General features: G+C 34.1%; 2 protein-coding genes across 5 annotated transcripts in view; both read left to right on the top strand.

The window, feature by feature from the left end:
- Window positions 1–1307, top strand: part of LOC110717384 (small G protein signaling modulator 1-like) — an 11567-nt gene extending 10260 nt beyond the window's left edge. For all 4 annotated transcript variants that reach the window (XM_021896067.1, XM_021896070.1, XM_021896068.1 and 1 more), the window contains 2 exons: window positions 23–252; window positions 998–1307. In XM_021896067.1, coding sequence (XP_021751759.1) covers window positions 23–70 — 48 coding nt within the window. In that variant the 3' untranslated portion in view covers window positions 71–252; window positions 998–1307. The remainder of the gene's footprint in view (window positions 1–22; window positions 253–997) is intronic.
- Window positions 122–20638, top strand: LOC110717987 (coatomer subunit delta-1-like). The gene is made up of 14 exons (XM_021896789.1): window positions 122–252; window positions 879–883; window positions 998–1020; window positions 1341–1391; window positions 10657–10696; window positions 10965–11188; window positions 11401–11643; window positions 11804–11987; window positions 12428–12717; window positions 13475–13667; window positions 13748–13901; window positions 14468–14530; window positions 14612–14708; window positions 20506–20638. Exons 1-14 carry the CDS (start codon window positions 122–124, stop codon window positions 20593–20595), a joined length of 1788 nt encoding a protein of 595 aa, XP_021752481.1. The 3' UTR covers window positions 20596–20638.

Here is a 20638-nt window from a genome sequence, read left to right as displayed (position 1 = left end):
ATATGTTTCCTGTCTTCAACAGATGATAAAGTATAGTAATCCATCGCCTCAGAAAGACCCTCCAAATTAACCTGGTGATGCGCATTCACCTAGGAAGGCTGAGCCATTTACGTTTGAATCCATGCTGCTTGATCGTGCAAAGCTTCTTGTAGATCTTCATGTGATTCTTTGTGCTGTAGTTTTGAGGTCTTTGTATTTTCTATTGGCTCATCCTGTGATGTTTATTGCAACAAATTCTGCCTTTCTGATGAGGTACGTGGTTTTCCTTTTACCTTCTGTTTCTTTTTAAGAATTCATAACTTTCTGTTTGGCCAAGTCTGGGATGTGTGGCTCAAAATTATTGCTGTTCAGTGTTGGCTTGCTTGCACAAATTCCAGCTAAATGATGAAATTTTATATCCCAGCTGTATAAAGCGAACACGGGGCTAGGTTGGGTGAAGGTTTGTATCTTACAATACTTTGGCTACCAGTAAAGGATAACTTAAATTATATTGATCAGTCAAAGCATTTTCCTACCATCAAACTTGCCAGCTTTGGCCCATCCATTGAATCTTCTTTCAAACTTCTGTTTCCTCCACTCTTTTTCTTCATTTGCGGTATTTGCTCTCCTCTCATCCAAGTGGTTGATTACTGACCTAAAAGGGAGGTTTGCATTAGGTATCTGATCTAGATTCTAGCTAAGGCAATTTTTTATTCAAGCAAACCCACCAAGCAGGTATGGTCTTGGTAGACGCTTTGTCTGGTTCATCTAATGAGAATTGTGGCTAACAAGGTTGCTCTTGTCACGAACCTGGTGGTTATTTGTTCACCATCTTAAGTTGGTATCTAATGCATTAGATGGTTTATTCTATTGATGTGAACGAATTATGTCGGTAATAGTTCCAGTTAGTTGCTCTTTTTTTTTTTTTTTTTTTTTGGTTTTTTTAGGTAATAACTACCCGGTAAATATATATGGCTTGATCTTATTCTGATTATTATCGTGAATTTGTATGTAACAGTTGATGGAATGAAGGCTGTCAAGGTGTGCACAGATGGATCACAGATGATGTGGCTCTAAGAGTTTGATCTACATGTCACTCTATCAGGAGGGAAAATAAAATTTGATAGCACAATTTTGTAGTTGGTACACCCAATTCTTTGACACAAAATATATCAAAAATCAATATAATGTTGTTTCAGTTAGTTGTTGTTCCTTACTTTCAATGCACAAATAGGTGGTTTTACACCTTAATATGTGAACAAAAATTGACTTTAGAAAGCTTTAAAGGAAAGTAGATTAATCTCTATATGATCTAAATTTTAAAGATATGCCTTTTTGTTAAGTACTTTATATTGTTACAGACAAGATTTTTCCAAAGTCTTTTGCTACCAGATTTACCACTGTTCAAAACTGTAAGCAACTGAGATAATTGATATCTATAAGATTTTAAAATATTGGCTATGTTGAGTAGAAAATACTGCTCATAATATAGCGCCCGTTTAACATCATTCACCGAATCAAGAATTATAGAGAAAGTGCATAACCTTCAAAGCTTTGGATATAGGATAAATAACTAGTTTTTGGCCGGGTAATGTCCCTGGTTATTATATGTATATTATAAATGAGGTTTTATAATAAAAGTTGTAATAAAATACAAATATAGATTAAATTAGTTATATTTGTTGTAAATAAAAGAGTAGTCTAGTACAAACAGTATAAAAATATTTAAGTAAGATAAAAAAGATGAAAATTATAATGTAGTCTTATGACTTTTGACCACCACAATTTTTTAAAATGGACGATTGAGATTATTTGTTTTTTGATGTATTTTTAATTATTAATTTTAATGAAAAAAATCATTTTTTAATCATTTTATATTTTTTTTATTTCTAGAATTTTAAAAATATCAAAAAATAATTTCTGGAAGATAAAAATATGTTTAAAATTATTTAAAAAATTATTTTTAATTAAAATAAATCAGAAAACAAATCATCTCAACCGTTCATTTAAAAAAAACTGTGGTAGTCAAAAGTCATAAGACTACATTATAATCATCTTCAAAAATATAATCATTTTTAAAAAGATAATCTCACAAACAATGGAATAATGTCGGTGTGTCGTGATGCAAATCACTGACTTAAAAACGAATTTCCGGCGCAACCAAGGTGCTCAGTTGTATTTGCCGGCACGTTCTCTAAGGCTAACACACCCCCTTCCACACAATGACACTTTTGGGTGGAAGGTTTGAGTCAAGTAACTTATGCCCAATAGAGAATGTGTTTAGACTATTGTGTTTGATGTATTTTTTAAGTGTAAATATCAGAGGAAAAAAAAAGGCTTCTTCTATTTATAGAGAAACATGAAAGAACATAGATAAGAATCCCAAGCATCAAGGGAGGTGAATAATCACCTTAAACATCCTCTTAAATGGGGGGTTATGAGAGTAACTTATCAAGAGAATAATTGTGGTGATTAATCACCTTAAACAACCTCTTAAATTGGGGGTTATAAGAATTACTCAAGAAATAAAGTGAGGGAATCCAAAGATCAAACTGTTGGAGTCCAACAGGCCAACACGCGTCTGATTAGGCTGTTGAATTTCCTTACTTTATTCCAACAACATTTACTTCAGTACTCGTGCTATTTAAATATATTTTTCCAATTATTATTGAACATTAAAATATATTATCCAATATTTAGTATTTAAAATTATTAATTTGCTTCGTTCAACTTCAAGTTTATGAATATGATTAACTCTTTTTAACAAAACATTGTAGATATGAGATGTGTCATTGGAGTAGTGGTTGAAGTTAAAGTATAATAAGCATGAGGTCATAGGTTTGAACATTCATGCTAACAATTCTTTATTTTTTAAAATGAATTATAGTAATTGTATGACATGTCACCACATCATCTGCCTAAACATGATGACACGTGGCGAGCTCATGTCTTCCCATTGAGTTTTAATATATATACTATTATATCACTCGTGCGATGCACTAGGGGTGAAAGTGATATGGACAAAAACCGAAAACCGAACCAAACCAAACCGAATTAGAAATTCGGTTTGGTTTTTTTCGGTTTTCGGTTTGGATCGGTTTCAAAAAATTGAAACCGAAATATTTCGGTTTGGATTCGGTTTGGGGCTTTCAAAAACCGAAAACCGAAATCCAAACCGAAGTTTTAAAGCCCAAAGATTCTCAGCCCATATATCCGGATATCCCCTACATATATAAAGCAAAACCCTAATTTTTTACTTCCCTTCTTTCACTCTTCTCAGTTAGTCAGTTCTCATTTCTGCGGCCTTCCACTATTCCTCACCAAAACCCTTATCCTCCATTCCTCTCTCAACACCTCACTCACTCCATCCACCTCCTCACTAACTCCGACAACTACCTTCCTCAGTACGTATCTCACAACCACCTTCATCAGTTCGACAGTTCGTGTTTGTGCTCCCTCGATCTAGTCACGATTTCTAAAAGCAGCTTGTGTTCCGGTGTTTGTCATCACCACGATACCACCTTCCTCAGTCCGGTCACCACCTCCATCACTCCTTCAGTCACGATTTGTCACCTTATTCCACCGCTATTCGTGTTCGTCGCCGCTTGTGTTCATCGTCGCTCATCAATCACCACCACCATAAATTTTCTGGGTTATCCTTGATTTTTTTAATTATCCTTTATATAATCTATAGTTCTAGATGTTAGTCTTGTAATCAATACAATTTATAAAATTATTATAGTTGTGTTAGTGTATTACTTCTTTTTATTATTATTATTTTTTTAGATCTATTCATTGTAAATTTGACTGTTTTTTTAAAAAAATATTTTTCTTCAACAATCTGGAAAAATCCCCTTAAAAGTTCGATTTTCGGTTTTGAATCGAATTAGGTTTTTAAATTTCGGTTTGGATTGGATCGGTTTCAAATCTAGTTCGGTTTGAATTCGGTTTGAAAATTTCAAAACCGAATTAATTCGGTTTGGATTCGGTTTGGTTCAAAATCCAAACCGAATACCGAACTTTCACCCCTACGATGCACGGCTTACAAATCTTGATACTCATATTCATTTCACAAAATTTTAAAATAAAATGATTTAATGAGTAATAATGAATTTACTTATAAATATGTCTTAATCATATATTTTTAACCCTCAAAATATTAATATACGAAGTATTACTTGAAAACTACCTTTTTTTTTTTAATTCTTGAATTGTATGGAAAGATTTGAAAAATAATTCAACTCAATGTACTGACAATCAATACCCATATTAAGTCATATTTTTCCCCTCATTTTTACTTGAGCCACTGGCCACCTCATTTTTAAATGGGGGATTTTTTGCGTGGCTGGTCACACCGGGTGGCCGGGATGACTCGAGTTACTTAGTCAGGGGTTACTCGAGTTACTTCTGACCGAGCAACCCCTGACCGAGTAACTCGTAACCCCTCACCGAACCCCCGACCTCGAGTAAATTAAACCCCTGACAGAGTAACTCGAGGAACCCCTTAAGTAACCCATGACCAAGTAACCCCTAACCGAACCCCTCAAGTAATCCATGACCGAGTAACCCCTGACCGAACCCCTCAAGTAACCCCTTAAATAACCCCTGACCGAACCCCTCAAGTAACCCCTTAAATAACCCCTGACCGAACCCCTCAAGTAACCCCTTAAATAAACCCTGACAGAGTAACCCCTCGAGTAACCCCTGACCGAGTAACCCCTCGAGTAACCCTTGACTGAGTAACCCCTTAAGTAACCCATGACCGAGTAACTAACCCCTGATCGAACCCCTGACCGAACCCCTCAAGTAAACCTTGACATAGTAACTCGAGTAACTCATGACCGAATAACCCCTCGAGTAACCCCTGACTGAGTAACCCCTTAAGTAACCCATGACCGAGTAACTAGCCCCTGACCGAACCCCTCAATTAACCCATGACTGAACCCCCCAAGTAAACCCTGGTCGAGTAATTCATAACCGAGTAACCCCTCGAGTAACCCCTGATTGAGTAACCCCTTAAGTAACTCATGACCGAGTAACTAACCCCTTACTGAACCCCTCAAGTAACCCCAGACCGAACTCCTCAAGTAGCCCCTGACTGAACTCCTCAAGTAACCCCTAATTGAGTAACTCGAGTAACCCCTGCCATAGGTGTGGCCAACCACATATAAAAATTTGCCTTTTAAATGACCATCTTCGTCCACTAACTCAATATATTTTTGGAAAAGTTTACCATTAAAATAACATGATCATTATATGTTGTACATCGTATATCACATATATTTTCGTATCTTTTTTCTCCTCTATGGCTTCTAAAAACACTTAAAGTTTAACATGAAACTTTTAAAAATAGGATTTTTGATCCCATCACTTACTATCTTGATTTTATTACATGATGAATTCACCTAATCATCACCACACACCTATCGCACCTTCTACAACCAAAAATTTACCCGTCTAAAAAATTTGCAAAGACACTAACTTAAAGCTTATTACGACGTATAATTTATTTTTTTTCTAAAATTTTAACCTCGGAATGATGTTTAGGCTTGTCAGTTGTTTGAGTATCCGTCTTTTTTGAATTATATGTAACCGTTTTATATTTTTATTGCATATATATAATAGTAAATAAAAAAATTAAATATACAAGCATATAAGAGAAGAAAAATAAAATGCATATCATTCTTACATATCACTCGTGACGACATATACAAAATCTACAACATTTTTTCTGTGTGGCTGGTCACATCGTGTGACCGCTTGTAAAAAAAACGGAGTAACCCCTATGACACTAACTAACTAAACCCTATTATATTGACAGAGTAACTTCTAAGCCCTGTTCACTTCACCTTATATTTACTTAAATAAAATTATTTTTATTGAACTAAAATTATTTTTGCTGAACTTAAATTATGTTTACTGAACTGAAATTAATTTCATTGAATTGAAATTATTTTTGTTGATTATTTTTTTTAATTGTTTCTCTATTATATTTCTTCTTTAAAGTAATTACTTTTTATTGAACTGAAATTAAATATACCAAATTGAACTTATTTATACTAAACTGAAATTATTTTTTTCCAAACATTATATCTTTAAGATGAAGTGAACAGAGTCTTATTATACTTATTTAGTAACCCTTAAATAACAAAGTACAACACTAACAAAGTAACAATTATAACACTAACTGGGTAACCCCTATAACACTAACCGAGTAACCTTATGATGGTTGGCTACACACATATAAAATTAGTACCAAAATCTATATTAAAAATGAAAATTATAGTTTATCTTATAGGGTGGTACACTTACATGCCTCATATCTTTTTTATTTTTTATTTTTTATATGCATTTATTTATATCTATTATGCAAATTTATATACGATAGATAAATAAATTAAAATCATTCTTATGCACACTCAGTACTCATAAATTCATAATAGATACGTATATGTAGGATCAAGTATAATATTATCCCTATATTTATTCCATGAACTAACTGTCTAACTAACAATACCCACATCTTAAATATGTAGATTATAGATATTATGCATGAGTGTATTGTAATATCAGTTGCCAAATAAATGGTTTGATTATAATAAGTGTAGCATAAATATAAAATCCTATTATAATATTAAGAGATTCCGGGTTTAAGAATTTTGTAACAAAGCAGAGGCATATGCAGGCATAGGAGATGATGTATATGTCTGACCAGGAAACGTGCTAGGTACTGAAACAAATGTTTGCCTTATAGCAAAAAATTGAATCAACAACTCTAGTGTGTTGCTTGCCACACGGTGTGGCGAGCTAACAAATGAGTAATCCTTGACGTGATCAGGTAATCCCTGAGTGACCGAGTAATCCTGACCAAGTAACCCCTGAGTTTTTGACCGACCGAGTAACCCCTGATCAAGTGAGTAACCCCTAACTGACCGAGTAACCCTTGACCAAGTAACCCTGACCATTATTTCAAAAATAAAAAAAATATGTGGCTAGCTACACGGTGTGGCCAGCCACATATAAAAGTTTGTGAAACTGAATTATATACCATATGTAGATTTTTTTTTTAAAAATAGATATGATATACCTAAAATCATACAGTAGAAAATTAGTATTATATCAACATAATTGGCTCACAATTCACATATGTTAAAAACATAATTTAAAAATAGACTTACTATTAAACATTTTTGAATAAATCAAAATCAATTCGTAGTATATCAAATAATAAATCAAAATTCATAATTTTGTGATTGATTTTTAATTAGCGGTATATCATTTTTATGTATAGTGGGATTCTGATAATAGTTTCTAGTCAATTATTTTTTTGATTGATTTTTTGGTGAAATAATAATAATTATTATTATTATTATTTTTTTGTTACATGTTTTTAGACTAAGATTCACGAAAAATAATCATATCACCTTCTATAAATGAGTATATACAATTTTTATAAGTGTATAAATATGTAAAATAATCAAATTCGAGTAAATGAAAAATATGGAAATGCACTTATCATAATTTCTTATTTAGACCATGTGTTATATAAATTAGTATATTTGAATGATATATGATTGATAATCTATATTATCAATAATATCATTAATTAACAAAACTATAATCTAAACTTGACTAAAATATGGAGGATATAAGATATTATAGATTATTCTATAATATACAATATTATAAATCTTTTACTAATATAATTTATAAAATTTTCTAGCTTCATAAAAGGGTGAAGAATGCTTATAATTTGTAGCTATTCATAATCTATTATTGACTATCATTGTAGGAAAAAATATCACTTGTCAATCTTTTACCAAACTGTAAGAGATTTTTAATACTATTACATAGATTTTATATATAGAGTGGTAAAATATAGGATAAATATATCTTTTCTATAAATTATATGTATCACTCCATTTCTTTTAATAATATTCTACTTAATAATATATTACATTCTATGAAAAAGAGATAATATTACATATTATAAAATATATATTTTAATGAATAGTATACTTGAGTGATAGATGAGTGATAATCTATATATTCATTACGTATACATTATATTTCTTCAAAAAAAAAAATACGTATACATTATATTGAGTTCCATACAAAAATACAATCAAAAAATTTATTTCTTAATTAGGATTATGTATGTAGGATAAAAAATTATTTACTATAATTGAAGTATAAAAATATTATTCAACATCTTTTACAAAATTAATTTGCTACTTAATACTACCCTCGCTTTCCTGAGTTCTATCCATTTACAATTCCTAAGGTTAAAGTGGAGGTAGTATATTACGTAGTATATTTTATAAATAATTTTTTTTATAAAATTAGTGTATTTGAGTGATAATCTACCTTTAAAATATAGTCAATTATATCTTTACTAAATTGTAATAGAAACTTAACTAAAATATTCAATATTCATGTGTAAAATATATCAGATTTTATATGTTAGGAAGATTATTTTATAATATGCAATTAATAAAATATTTGACAATGATATACATTCTACAATAGACAGCTCAAAAAAATAAAAAAAATAAAAAATAAAGCAGGAACACGTGTCAGCTTTAGAGCTAGTGTATCCTATTTTAGTATAGTATATATAGATAGATGACACGAAAAATTAGAGAAATCTAGGGGCATTTTATACATGGAGCATTAAAATTAGATTAAATACGCAATAATAAATGATGCAAAATTGAAATGTGTGTAACTTCATTTCTTAAAGCTCTAATTTGAAAAATTCACACCTACTTTAACAAAGAAAATTCTCCATTTCCCCTTTAGTTTTCCAGTTGAATCAACCAGATGATACCCACCTCCCTCATTTTGTTTTAGTATACCTTCACTCATATGCAAAATGAGTCAACTTTTGTAGCAAGCCCCATTTTGATATACTGAAGCTAAGTTTTACAATGATTTTGAGTGTTGTAGAACTGTAGATTAAGCTCAAACGAGTTTTGTATTAAAGGACCAAATCAACCAAAAGTTTAACCTGATGGTATATTGAAGCTAAGTTGGTATTGATTTTGAGTGTTGTAGAACTGTAGATTAAGCTCAAACGAGCTTTGTATTAAAGGACTAACTCAACCAAAAGTTTAACCTGACGCTATATTAAAGCTAAGTTTGACAATAATTTTGAGTGTTGTAGAACTGTATATTAAGCTCAAACGAGCTTTGTGTTAAAAGACCAACTCAATCAAAAACTTAAGCTGATGGTTGAGGCCCAGGAATATGTTTTATACTCTATCACTTTGAAATCTCATGTTCGTGCTTTGTTGATTTATTTTACTTGTTCACAATTGAGCTTGAATATCAAGTTTTATCTAAAACTTCCCCATTTCTCAAAAGACGTGTCTCTAAGTATACTTTTATAATATCAACTTTTATAACTAATTGATATACGAAGTATTTAAAATTTAAATTATGCTTTGGAAATCATAAATCCCCCCTTATTGTAATATTAAAGAGGTGGGTCATCGAAAGTATTATTAAGTTCTACACATGCAAAATATATCATGAAAGCAATAACAATTCTCATTAACTAATACCTACCCTAACTAAAATGAACTAAGAGTTCAAAATAAATCAACCTTTAAACAAGGTAGTTTATCGAATTAATCAAGTTGTAGGGATATTTATAATGGCCACAAAAAATGGAAATCTAGCAAATTATTAAAAATGATATTGTAACAAATGAGTGATGAAAACTAGAGCCCTGTTATTTTGGAATGAAGGAGCTGAACTAAATTAAATTGAACCTAAGTTTGCTAACATTAATGAAAATTAAAGTTGTTCAAGTTTGGCTCATTTCAAAGAAAATTCTATGTCTCTTGTTCAGGTATGCTCGTTTACTTAACAAACAAGCTTTGACTAAGGAATGATTTACTTATGCATTATCTCATTTGCAACACAAATCGGATGCAAGGATTATTAGTTTTGTTTAACCACACATCAAATAAGGTAAGTTTGTTATTGCCTAGAATGCATGGACACACCATCCAACATGCATATATACACCTAGGAGTCTAGGACCAGTGAACATGTGTGTTTGACCTCTGAAATCAAACGTCCAGTTTATTGGTCAAGTGAAAAAGGATTAGCTTGGTACGTGCCGTTCTACACATTTTGAACACATATAAGACGCATGTTCAGGGTTAAAAGATGGTAAATGTGTTACCTGATCTCTTTATTGGGTATATAAACAAATTGATGCTACTCGTTTTAAGCATGTTTCGTTTCCTGATAGTGAGATGTCTCAGTGCGTGTTAGGCCTTATCGCCTTTTTTGTAGAATTGTATGTAGTAGTATATACCTGGGTATGCCATTGGAAGACTGATCATATAATCAAAGGAAACAAGAATACCTAACTTCGTTCTTGGAAGAATTTGTATTTCTATTGGTCATAGTGGGACGAATATAGTTTATTAGAGAGTAGTAGTGTATTATTTGTGGTTGCTATATTTGTGCATTATGCCTACTGAACTGTTTTTCCACAAGTGACAACATTCTTTTTAAGGAGGAGGTGGTAGACAGGTAGCTTTTTCCTGTAGTCACCTGTTGTGCTGCTAGGAATCAAAATTACGTAGAAATGCTATTTCATACATCTCTTTCGAAAATAATAATCCTTTTTGTGCACTGAACTTCACCTTCCTACTGCAGGTTGTCCTTGCAGCTTCCATTACAAGTAAATCTGGAAAAGGTACGTTGTTTATAAATATGGAACATGTAAAGAAATATGAATAGCCTCCTGTTATCGAAGGGTTATGGCCGTATGGGCCTAAGGCTGTGTATATTGGATCACCCTTGCCTTGTGTTGATGTAGGGGCTCCTATTGATGCCTGAGTACTGTTGGTGTTGGGGTGTGTGTACCATCTAAGTTTTCTCATAAAATCTATCTTAAATGGCATATTTTCAAATTCCTTTTTGAGATTATACCTTTTATAACCTTTTTTGTTGGTTTTTCTCAGCACTTTTATCAAGACAGTCTGTAAACATAAGTCGGATAAGAGTTGAAGGACTCCTGGCAGCTTTCCCAAAATTGATTGGAACGGGAAAGCAGCATAGCTACGTTGAGACTGATGATGTTCGCTATGTCTATCAGCCAATAGAAACCATTTATTTGATTCTCTTGACAAGTAAGCAGAGCAACATATTAGAAGATTTGGAGACTTTGAGGATGCTTTCAAAGCTTGTATCCTTTTTGTTCTCTTTGTTAATATATTGATTAGAATCTGTATGTAACAGTTTTATGTATTTCATTTTATTTTATTTATCTAGAAGACCTTACACTTTAGCTGCACTCTTTCTTTTTGTTAGGGGGGATGGGGATTAAAATTACTCGCTCACAGATTACTGCAAATGCATGCTGGAAACTAGTTTGTTAAATCCTTATACCACATCTAGGTACCTGAATATGCATTTCCATTAAACGAAGAAGGGATTTGCAAGATGGCTTTTGAGCTAATTTTTGCATTCGATGAAGTCATATCATTGGGGCACAGAGAAAATGTCACGGTCACACAGGTTAAGCAATTTTGTAAGATGGAAAGTGAGGAAGAGAAATTGCACAAAATAGTGTTGCAGAACAAAATCAAAGAAACAAAAGAAAACATGAAGCACAAAGCAATTGACATCGATAAGAGCAAGGTATGTTGCCTGGGAGAGAAGCTCCACCTGATTTTTTTTCTTTTCCCTGTTACTTTTTCCCTGTTTTGTGCTGTAATGTGCTTGTGTTTGCCAAATGTCTACATGCTTCACTGTTCTAAAGGTATCTGTATCCATGTAACTCTTATACGGTGCTCTGCAGGCTGAGAGTAGTAGAGGCGGGAAAGGAGGTTTCATGTCTTTACAATCAATGGGTTCTGTATTAATTGAACGTCCTTTGGATGATCTCAGCATATCAAGTAGCAACAGTGGATCTGGAAATGCCTCTGGGCTTTCAGCTTTTGGATCGAGTACTGATCTGGAATCCTACTCCAACCAGCCCAAAGGTTTGCATTGCGTGATTTCTCATCTGCTTCATTTGTTTTGGGATCCATCTGCAGGTGACAGAAGAAATTTTCTTGTGTGATCATTCTAAACATATGGTTTGAATCAGAGTTGCCAGAATTTGCACACCATAGAGCAAACTCAAAATTGGGCATTCCTCTCGAAACATTGGCAAAGCTGTAATTAGCATTAAATCAGTGATATCTAGCTTGTTCTTCACTAATCATCCTTCTTCTTCCCTTTATACATCATTTTAGTCCATAATCTCTTAAATCTATGTTAATTTATAGCACTATGGATAACATAAATTTGTGCACATCACTTAACTTGTTTGTCCTGGATAAGCTTTTTTTCCAAACCATTAGCTGGAACTTTAAATGTATATATAAGCCTTTTATCTCTTTTTCAGACTTTTTTACCATCTGGTAATTTTGGAATGCAGCTCATAGTGCTACATTTAAGGGTCAAGGAATGCAGCTTGGGAAAAACCAAAGAACAAATCAGTTCTTGCAGTCCTTGAAAGCCGAAGGTGAAGAAATTATTGAGGACTTGCAGCCAAGTTTGATTAAATCTAGGGCCGTTATTCCACCACCCTCTGATCCAGTTACACTAGTTGTTGAGGAGAAGCTTTTTGTCACACTCAAAAGAGATGGTGGGCTTGCTAACTTTGATGTTCAAGGGACTTTGTCACTTCAAATTCTTGAGGAGAAAGATGATTATCTCCATGTTCAGGTGCTCACTTCTTCACTATTATACAGTTCATGGTCAAAGGGAACCTGCTATATTGCCTCTTGGTATCGATCTAATTAATACTTCGTAATTGCTCTTTCAAGTTTATATGGCAAAAGTAACCATTAACTGATAAATGTCAATGAATAAAGAGGGTTACTAAGATTGTTAGTTTATCAGTTTTATTACTGTTATAAGATGAGCAATGACAGAAAGATGAAAACACTTGCTAATGCATTTCAATGGACCTTATTGATGATCAGATTGCATGTAAGTATACTACTTTTTGAAGGATCCATTTCCACATCAGCTTTCTTATCCAACTAGAGAACAAGAAATTTGTCATTTAGAGTAAGAAAGATTTTCATTCTAAAGATTGGCTACATGTTGACTGATAGAAAGAGTGAAAGACACTGTTACTGTTGTAATGTCCAATCTTGCAGTGGAACTTGCTTGTAGTTGGATGGAGGAAGTGTATTCTGAATTTTCAATGTCCTGTGGACATTTTTTCACTTTATACAAGATTTAGTGCTTCATATCCATACTTCCATGTAAAGAATCTTAAGCAATGTCTATATAAGCTAAAAGTCATCGGTCCTATGCAATTTTCCTATCAGTTAATGGTTGCAAATATGAGAGCAATGAAGGAAAATATGTAATTGTTGTGACTTTATTGCTTCATAATGATCATTTATTGAAGCTCTATGATCATCAACTGATTACATACCTATCTTATTGTTTACACTGCCATCTCAAGTAGGTTGAGTCTGGAAATAAGCCAAGCATACTATTCAAAACACATCCTAACATCAACAAAGAATTGTTCTCCAATGAAAGTATTTTAGGGCTCAAAGATCCAAATAGGCCTTTTCCTACTGGCCAATCCGTGGATGGCGTTGGCCTTTTGAAATGGAAGATGCAGAGTTTGGATGAGTCAGCTATCCCATTAACAAGTGAGTTTACCTTTTGCAATGTCTCTCATGAATTGTCAACATACACTATACTTATTTATATACTTTTATATTCTTTGTAGTCAGTTGTTGGCCTAGTGTCTCTGGCAATGTAACTGATGTTAGCATCGAGTATGAAGCGTCGTCCAACTTTGATCTTCAAAATGTCATCATATCAGTGCCACTTCCATCACTCAAACAGGCCCCAAATGTGAGACAGATTGATGGTGGATGGAGGTGAGTTGTATTTCTCTATATTTTACTGGGAATTTCTCGACATTGCTGAAATCATTTTGTTAATAGGATTTGTTCGACTTTTTCAGATGCCATTAGCTTAGGAGACAACTTACATGTATACATTTGAACTATGTATGATCCTTTCCTTTTATCAGAAAAAGAGTGAATGGAGTCAAAGGACACTACAAATTTTAGGAAAAGACTAGTATTCTTTGATGAGATATTCTATTCTCATTCATTTGTCTAGATTATGTTGATTGGATATGTAGTCTCAAGCTTTCCAGGGAACTAAAGAGTTTGTAAAGTTCAGTTTAGTTGCAATTCATGATTTTTTTTATTTTTTTTTTTGAACAAATTCTTAATGAGAATTGTGCCTGCCAAGATCTGATTTCGAATAATTATTTCGTCATAGTTGCTATTTTTCTTTGAATTCTATTTCATTCATCTTTTGCATTGCTCCACTATGCTTCTATCGTGCCTTTATGGCTTTATGAAACTCGCACAACCCTTGCATAGTTGCATCTGTACAAAAAGCATGTTCATTGACAATTTCTGTTTAATGACAGGAATGACTCCAAGAATTCAGTATTCGAATGGTCCATATTATTAATTGATAACTCTAACCGTAGGTGAGATTCTCAATCAGAATACCTGATCACAAACTCACTCTCTTATCTTTTGTCTAACAATAAGTTCTGACCTCCTGCCAGTGGATCAGTGGAGTTTGCTGTTCCTGCCGCAGATTCATCAGCCTTTTTCCCTATCTCTGTGCAGTTTTCCGCTGTGAATACATTCAGTGGATTAAAGGTCTGTTGCACATTTTCTGATGCTTTGTTTTTCCAAACCTGCGGAAAACCTTACTATTGTCCTGCTTCCCCTCACAGACAGGTTTGGTGTATGAATGTATGATACATGCAAAACAACCTTTTTACATTGAATTGCATGCTTAACAGTTTGCAATTCAATAAGGTGGAAAAAGCATTGAATTGAACCACTATAATTATTAGAGTGCATTTTATTCACCTGATTTTCTCTCATGTGAACTTATCTTTCTTGAACATAATTTATCTGAATTTATTTGCACTCAGAATATAACTTATTTGAATTGATTAAGCCTTATGTTAGTTGTAAATTCAATTTAGGTATAATCATTATTTTTCCTGAACTGAACATAACTGAATTTATTTTATCTTAACCGGACTTATTATCCTGAACTCAACTTTGAACACTTTTCAAACAAAAGAAAATCCGATGGCAAGAAATATTGTCACAATGCTGGCCTGCTGGCTACTTGGTTCAACAATCTTGAGCTTCTTAGGGGTCGTTTGGTTCAATAAGCTGAAATAGATTGATATGGATTCTCATACTTGGGTGGTATGGATTCTATATCCCATACCAATCTAAAGTTGTTTGGTTTAATCTGGAATGGATTCTCATACTTGAGTAATAATATGGATTATGAATCCTTAGAGGGGAGGTGAGTATGAGATTCCAATGGAATGGGGTGGAGTTAGAAAACCTCAAGTATGAGATTCCATACTTAAACAATCCAACCAAACAAATAAAACCATGGAATTCCAACAAGTTCAACCAAACAGAGAGTTGAAGTCCTAAAAGAATTGCTGCTTTTGGCTAATATCGATAACCATAAATTTTTGTGGCTTTAATAGTAATCAATTGATAGTTAGTATGTAAGAGCATGTACATTGGTGGGAAATTTAGCTCCCCATTTGACAAAAAGTAGAAATGGGGACCTTCCCACCAATGGTACTAGCTTCACGTCCATCACAACCCTTCCAATCATCCTAATTATGGAAATAGATATCAAAGAAATACAAATTCCCAACAAAACCCAAGTTTCCAACCAAATTCAAGTTCTCAGCAAAATCCAAATTACCAAACAAATCCAAATTACCCACCAAATCCAAATTCTCAACAAAGTACTAATAATTTGTTTGATCCAATATGCTAAACAATCCTCAATTCCTTGCTATGTTCCAAGCATTCGTGAACCAGAATACTATACAAAGTTCCTCACAGGGCACACTTCGGCCAACATCTCCACAAGTAGAGCCACATCCCACAACTCCCGGAGGAGACAGGATTAGCACCAGAATGCCTTTTGAATGCCAATATCCAAAGCAATCACTTGCTGATGATAAAGATGAAGTTCAAGTTCACGACATTGAGTTAATTAGTGGTAATAAAGGGGGGGAAAGGACAGGTGGAATGCAGAAGAAGATAAACACTTGGTTTCCGCTTACCTCAATTGTTTCGGTGATCCAAAGGAAGCAACAGATCGACAAAAGGGAGCGTTATGGGCTGAAATCAAAGAGTCCTATGACGCAGCAGTTGCTAAAAAACCAAATGTCTTGCATTAAAGAAGCATGAAAGCTCTTAAAAGGTGCTGGGATCAAATCAACGAAGCTGTTACTCTGTCGGTTTGCACAATTTGGTGAAGCGGCGGGCTAGTGGTTACGTTGTTAATGACGTAGAGGCTAAAGCACATGAACTTTATGTTCAAAAAAGGGAAGGTGGTCAACCTTTTGTATTTTACCATTGTTGGGTTGGAATGCAACACCTTCCACGATGGATGTCTGGTAAAGTTTCAACCGTTGTGAGTGAAGGGAGTTCTAAGAGATCAAGCGATGAAGCTGGAATGCCAAAACGTCCCGATGGTGTGGAAAAAGTGAAAGCCCAAAATAAAATGAAAGGTGTTGCAGCAGCATGCATGGATGAATTAAACAACAACATAGGTGGGTTGAAAGATGAGAGGGGCCTTATGAGGAAGGGAATGTCTGATATGCTCGAGTATTAAAAACAGCGAGATCAAACTAAATTGAGGTTTAAAACGTTTCAGTTGTTGATGACAAAATCGCATCTTGAACCATTTGAGGAAGAGTATCTTGCTAAACTGAAGGAAGAGTTTTTGAAGTGAATCATCTACTTTTAGGATAACTAGTATTTTATGATTAATGTAGTTGTGTTTTAAAGCTTATTATAATACTCCCTCCGATTTTTTTTAAATGCAACTTTGGGGCCTTACGCGGTTCACGATGCAAAAGTTAAGGGGTATGTGAAAGTGGGGTTAATTGAAGTTGATTAAAGTGTGTAGAGAGAGAAAGTTTGGCCCACCACTTGGTAAAGTAGTGGGTAAAATAGTTTAAAGTAGTGTGTAGAGAGAGAAAGTTTGGCCCACCACTTGGTAAAGTTGTGGGTGAAGTAATAATTTTAAGGGTTTTTGTTTACCCAAAATAGAAATAAAATAGAAAGTTGCATTTAATTAAAATCGGACTAAAATAGAAAAAGTTGCAATTAAAAAAAATCAGAGGAAGTAGTATTTTATGATAACTGTAACTTTGATTTATAGTAAAATGTAGTAGTAATTTATGCTTATTGTGGTAGTATTTTATGATTAGTCTAATTAAGTTTTAGAGTAAAATGTAATTGTGTTTTAAAGCTTATTAATAATAAATAAATATTGATATCTTATCCACTGACATTATAGATTACAACCTTATCCAATATTAGATTTTATATTCATTGATAGATTACAACCTTATCCATTGATTGATTGTGTTACGAATGATAGATTACAACCTTATCAGCAAATTTTGCTTGCAATCTTATCCGTAGTGATTGAATGCTTTTTGTCCATAGATTCAAGATTGCTATCTTATCCGTATAAGTTTATAAAAGAAGAGTTACATTGCATTTGTTTTTCACAATATCCTTCTTCTTCCAACAAACAATATAGCTTTCCCCCTCTTCAATGCAAATTGCTCCACAAACATGAACCCGAATGAAAATTCTTCTAGCTCAAGTGATGATTTCTTTGATGATTATGTTAACAACATGATCGCTATGAACGAGTGTCTAGATGAAGAAAAAGCCTTCATTATGGAGCAAGCTGCTCAATTGGTTGTTGTCTCAGCCACAGAAGAAGATCTTACAAAAAGTTGAAGTACATTGATAGAGATCGTGAAGCTGCAAACACAAGGTTAATGAACGATTACTTTATTGATCGTCCTTTATACCCAGACTCTGTATTTCGACGCAGATTCCGTATGAGAAGACCACTATTCCTTCGAGTTGTGGAAGGAGTTACCGCTAAGCAACACAGATACTTCCAGCAGCTTTGAAAGCTAGGAGCCACTCCAATCCAAAAATGCATGGCAGCGTTGAGGATGTTAGCCTACGGAACTTTAGCTGATTCAATTGATGAGTACATCAAAATAGCTCAGTCAACTGCAAGAGAAAGTCTTGCTCACTTCGTTAGTGGGGTTCGAGAGGCGTTCACGGAAGAGTACTTGAGGAGGCCTACTATTACAGATTTGCAATGCCTCCTACGTGATAGGGAAAGACGAGGCTTCCAAGACATGATAGGCAGTATAGGTTGCATACTTGCATGCATTGGCAATGGAAAACAGTTCGCGTGCTTGGAAAGGCTTATACCAAGGAAGTAGTAAATTTCCAACGGTTATCTTAGAAGCAGTTGCCTTTGGTGACTTGTGGATATGGCACGCATTTTTTGGGACACCTAGAACTTGCAACGACATCAATGTGTTGCAACGATCTCCGGTATTCGATGACTTATATCAAGGTAAAGCTCCTGAAGTGAACTTTATAGTCAATGGGAACACATATACAAAAGGGTACTATCTAATTGATAGGATATACCCTAAGTGGTTAGTGTTCATCCCAGCTATTCGACTCCCAATGAATCCCGTGGATGAGTTGTTCACCCAGCGGCAAGAATCGGTTCGAAAAGATGTTGAGCGTGCTTTAGGCGTTCTTCAATCACGTTTCGCAATAATACAAAGACCAGCTCTTGTATGGGACGAACACTTGTTGTGGGAGATAATGTTGGCTTGTATAATTCTTCACAATATGATTGTTGAAGATGAACGAGATACATACCAGAATTATCATGACATGTCTGAATTTGAGCAAGAAAACAGGTCAGTAATTGATGGATCAACTCGAACAACCTATTCTATGCAACCTGGTCGATTTAATGATACTGGATTGGACCGATATATGAAAAGGAGAGCTGACGCGTGGGATATAAATGTTCACAACGCCTTACAAAGAGACTTGGCTCAGCATATTTGGCAATATTGTGGGCGGTCTACCGATGACAACTGAATATCTACCCGCAATTTAATCAAAAAAATTAATTATGTGGTATCGTGTTTAATTTCATCTATGTTTCTTTTTGTTTTTTTCCCCCTAAATACAATCTATGCATGTTTTTTTTTAAGTATTTAGTTGTTGTAATAATAAATAATATAAATAATATTTGCGATTAATTAAATTTTTTTATCAAGTAATGCGATTAATTTTTTTTTGTTTTTTTTACGATAATGCGATTAATTTTTTTTTTAAGAAAACTAATCTGATTAATTAGTGTGATGAATCAAATTACTACTTCCGTTAACAGTTATTTGCAATAAAGGGGGTCAGTGTGAACTCCTAGGCAAAACTTCTTAAACATGATTATTGAAACTTATGAACATGTAATTAACTATTAATCTTAAAAAAAAACCAGTTACAATTAAAAAGAACCGCCCAGAACAACCACCACCGCACGCCACACAGAACCACCACCACCACCACCACACGCCACCCAGAACCACCACCCATGCCACCCAGAACCCACGAACTACCATCCACGCCATCCACAAATCACTGAAAGTCACCCACAAACCACTGAAATCCACCTAAGAATCACGAAAAAACCACGAAAACCACCCTAGAACCACCAGATCTGAAATCCAAAAACCAAACCCATCCAAAAACTACCCCCACGAACCGCCCAAAACCACCACCACCGACACCCACCCACAAAGCAACCATCCGCTAACCACGAAATAGCCACCCACAAACCACCAACACCCACCCACAAACCACAAACAACCACCCACAAACAACCACTATCACCAGATTTACCGAACCCACCCACAAACCACCAACAACCACCCACGAACTGAGATGAGAGATGACAATGAAGAAGATGATGAGAAATGAGATGAAGAAGGAAGAAGGAAGAAGATGAGAGATGATGATGAACTGAGAGATGAAGATGGAGGAGAGAGATGGTGGGGAGATGAAATTAGGGATTGATCTGATTTTTTTGGGAGGAAAAGTTTAGACTATTAAGTTAGATTAGGGTTATAATAATTTGTAATTATGTGTAGTATTATATGTTAATAATTTTTAAATGAGGGTAATTTGGTCATTTTACCATAAAAAGTTACTATATTAGGAAAGAAATAGTTTTGTTGCAAATAATAAATAGCATCCTTTTTTGGCATATGTTGCAAATAATTGTTAACGGGTTAGTATTTAATTAAAATTGGTAGGATATGGAAAGTAGGAGAGAGAAAATGTGATGGGGTATGGACAATAGGAGAGCGAAAGTAAATAAGGAGGTTAATGAATATAGGTATGAAAATGTAAAATGGGAAGGATATGTGAAGAAGTTAGTGGAAAGTGATGTGGACTAATGAGGTAAGAAGAAAGAAACTATGGGGAGCCTAATGGATGTGGATACTCGTATCCCTTTTACCTGGCCTTACTCTTTCTTGATAATGTCTCACAGGTTGTTAATATCATGCCACTAAAAGGCGGTTCGCCACCCAAATTTGTTCAGAGAACCATGCTTTGTGCAGAGAATTACACTGTGGTTTGATCAGGCAAGGTAGTCTTACATATATGTGACTTTGCAGCTATTT

Source organism: Chenopodium quinoa, unplaced genomic scaffold (genome assembly GCF_001683475.1).
Source record: "Chenopodium quinoa cultivar QQ74 unplaced genomic scaffold, ASM168347v1, whole genome shotgun sequence".
NCBI classification, from domain to species: Eukaryota; Viridiplantae; Streptophyta; class Magnoliopsida; order Caryophyllales; family Amaranthaceae; genus Chenopodium; species Chenopodium quinoa.
Note: the sequence above shows the minus strand (reverse complement) of the source record. Positions and strands in the feature narration are given on the sequence as shown.

Bases quoted from the DNA above. Each gene is read 5' to 3' on its own strand.
- LOC110717987 (XM_021896789.1), top strand. From the start codon at position 122: ATGCTGCTTGATCGTGCAAAGCTTCTTGTAGATCTTCATGTGATTCTT. The intron at 13,902-14,467 runs GTGAGTTGTATT...GTTTAATGACAG, and splicing joins CAGATTGATGGTGGATGGAG to GAATGACTCCAAGAATTCAG. The intron at 14,531-14,611 runs GTGAGATTCTCA...ACCTCCTGCCAG, and splicing joins ATTGATAACTCTAACCGTAG to TGGATCAGTGGAGTTTGCTG.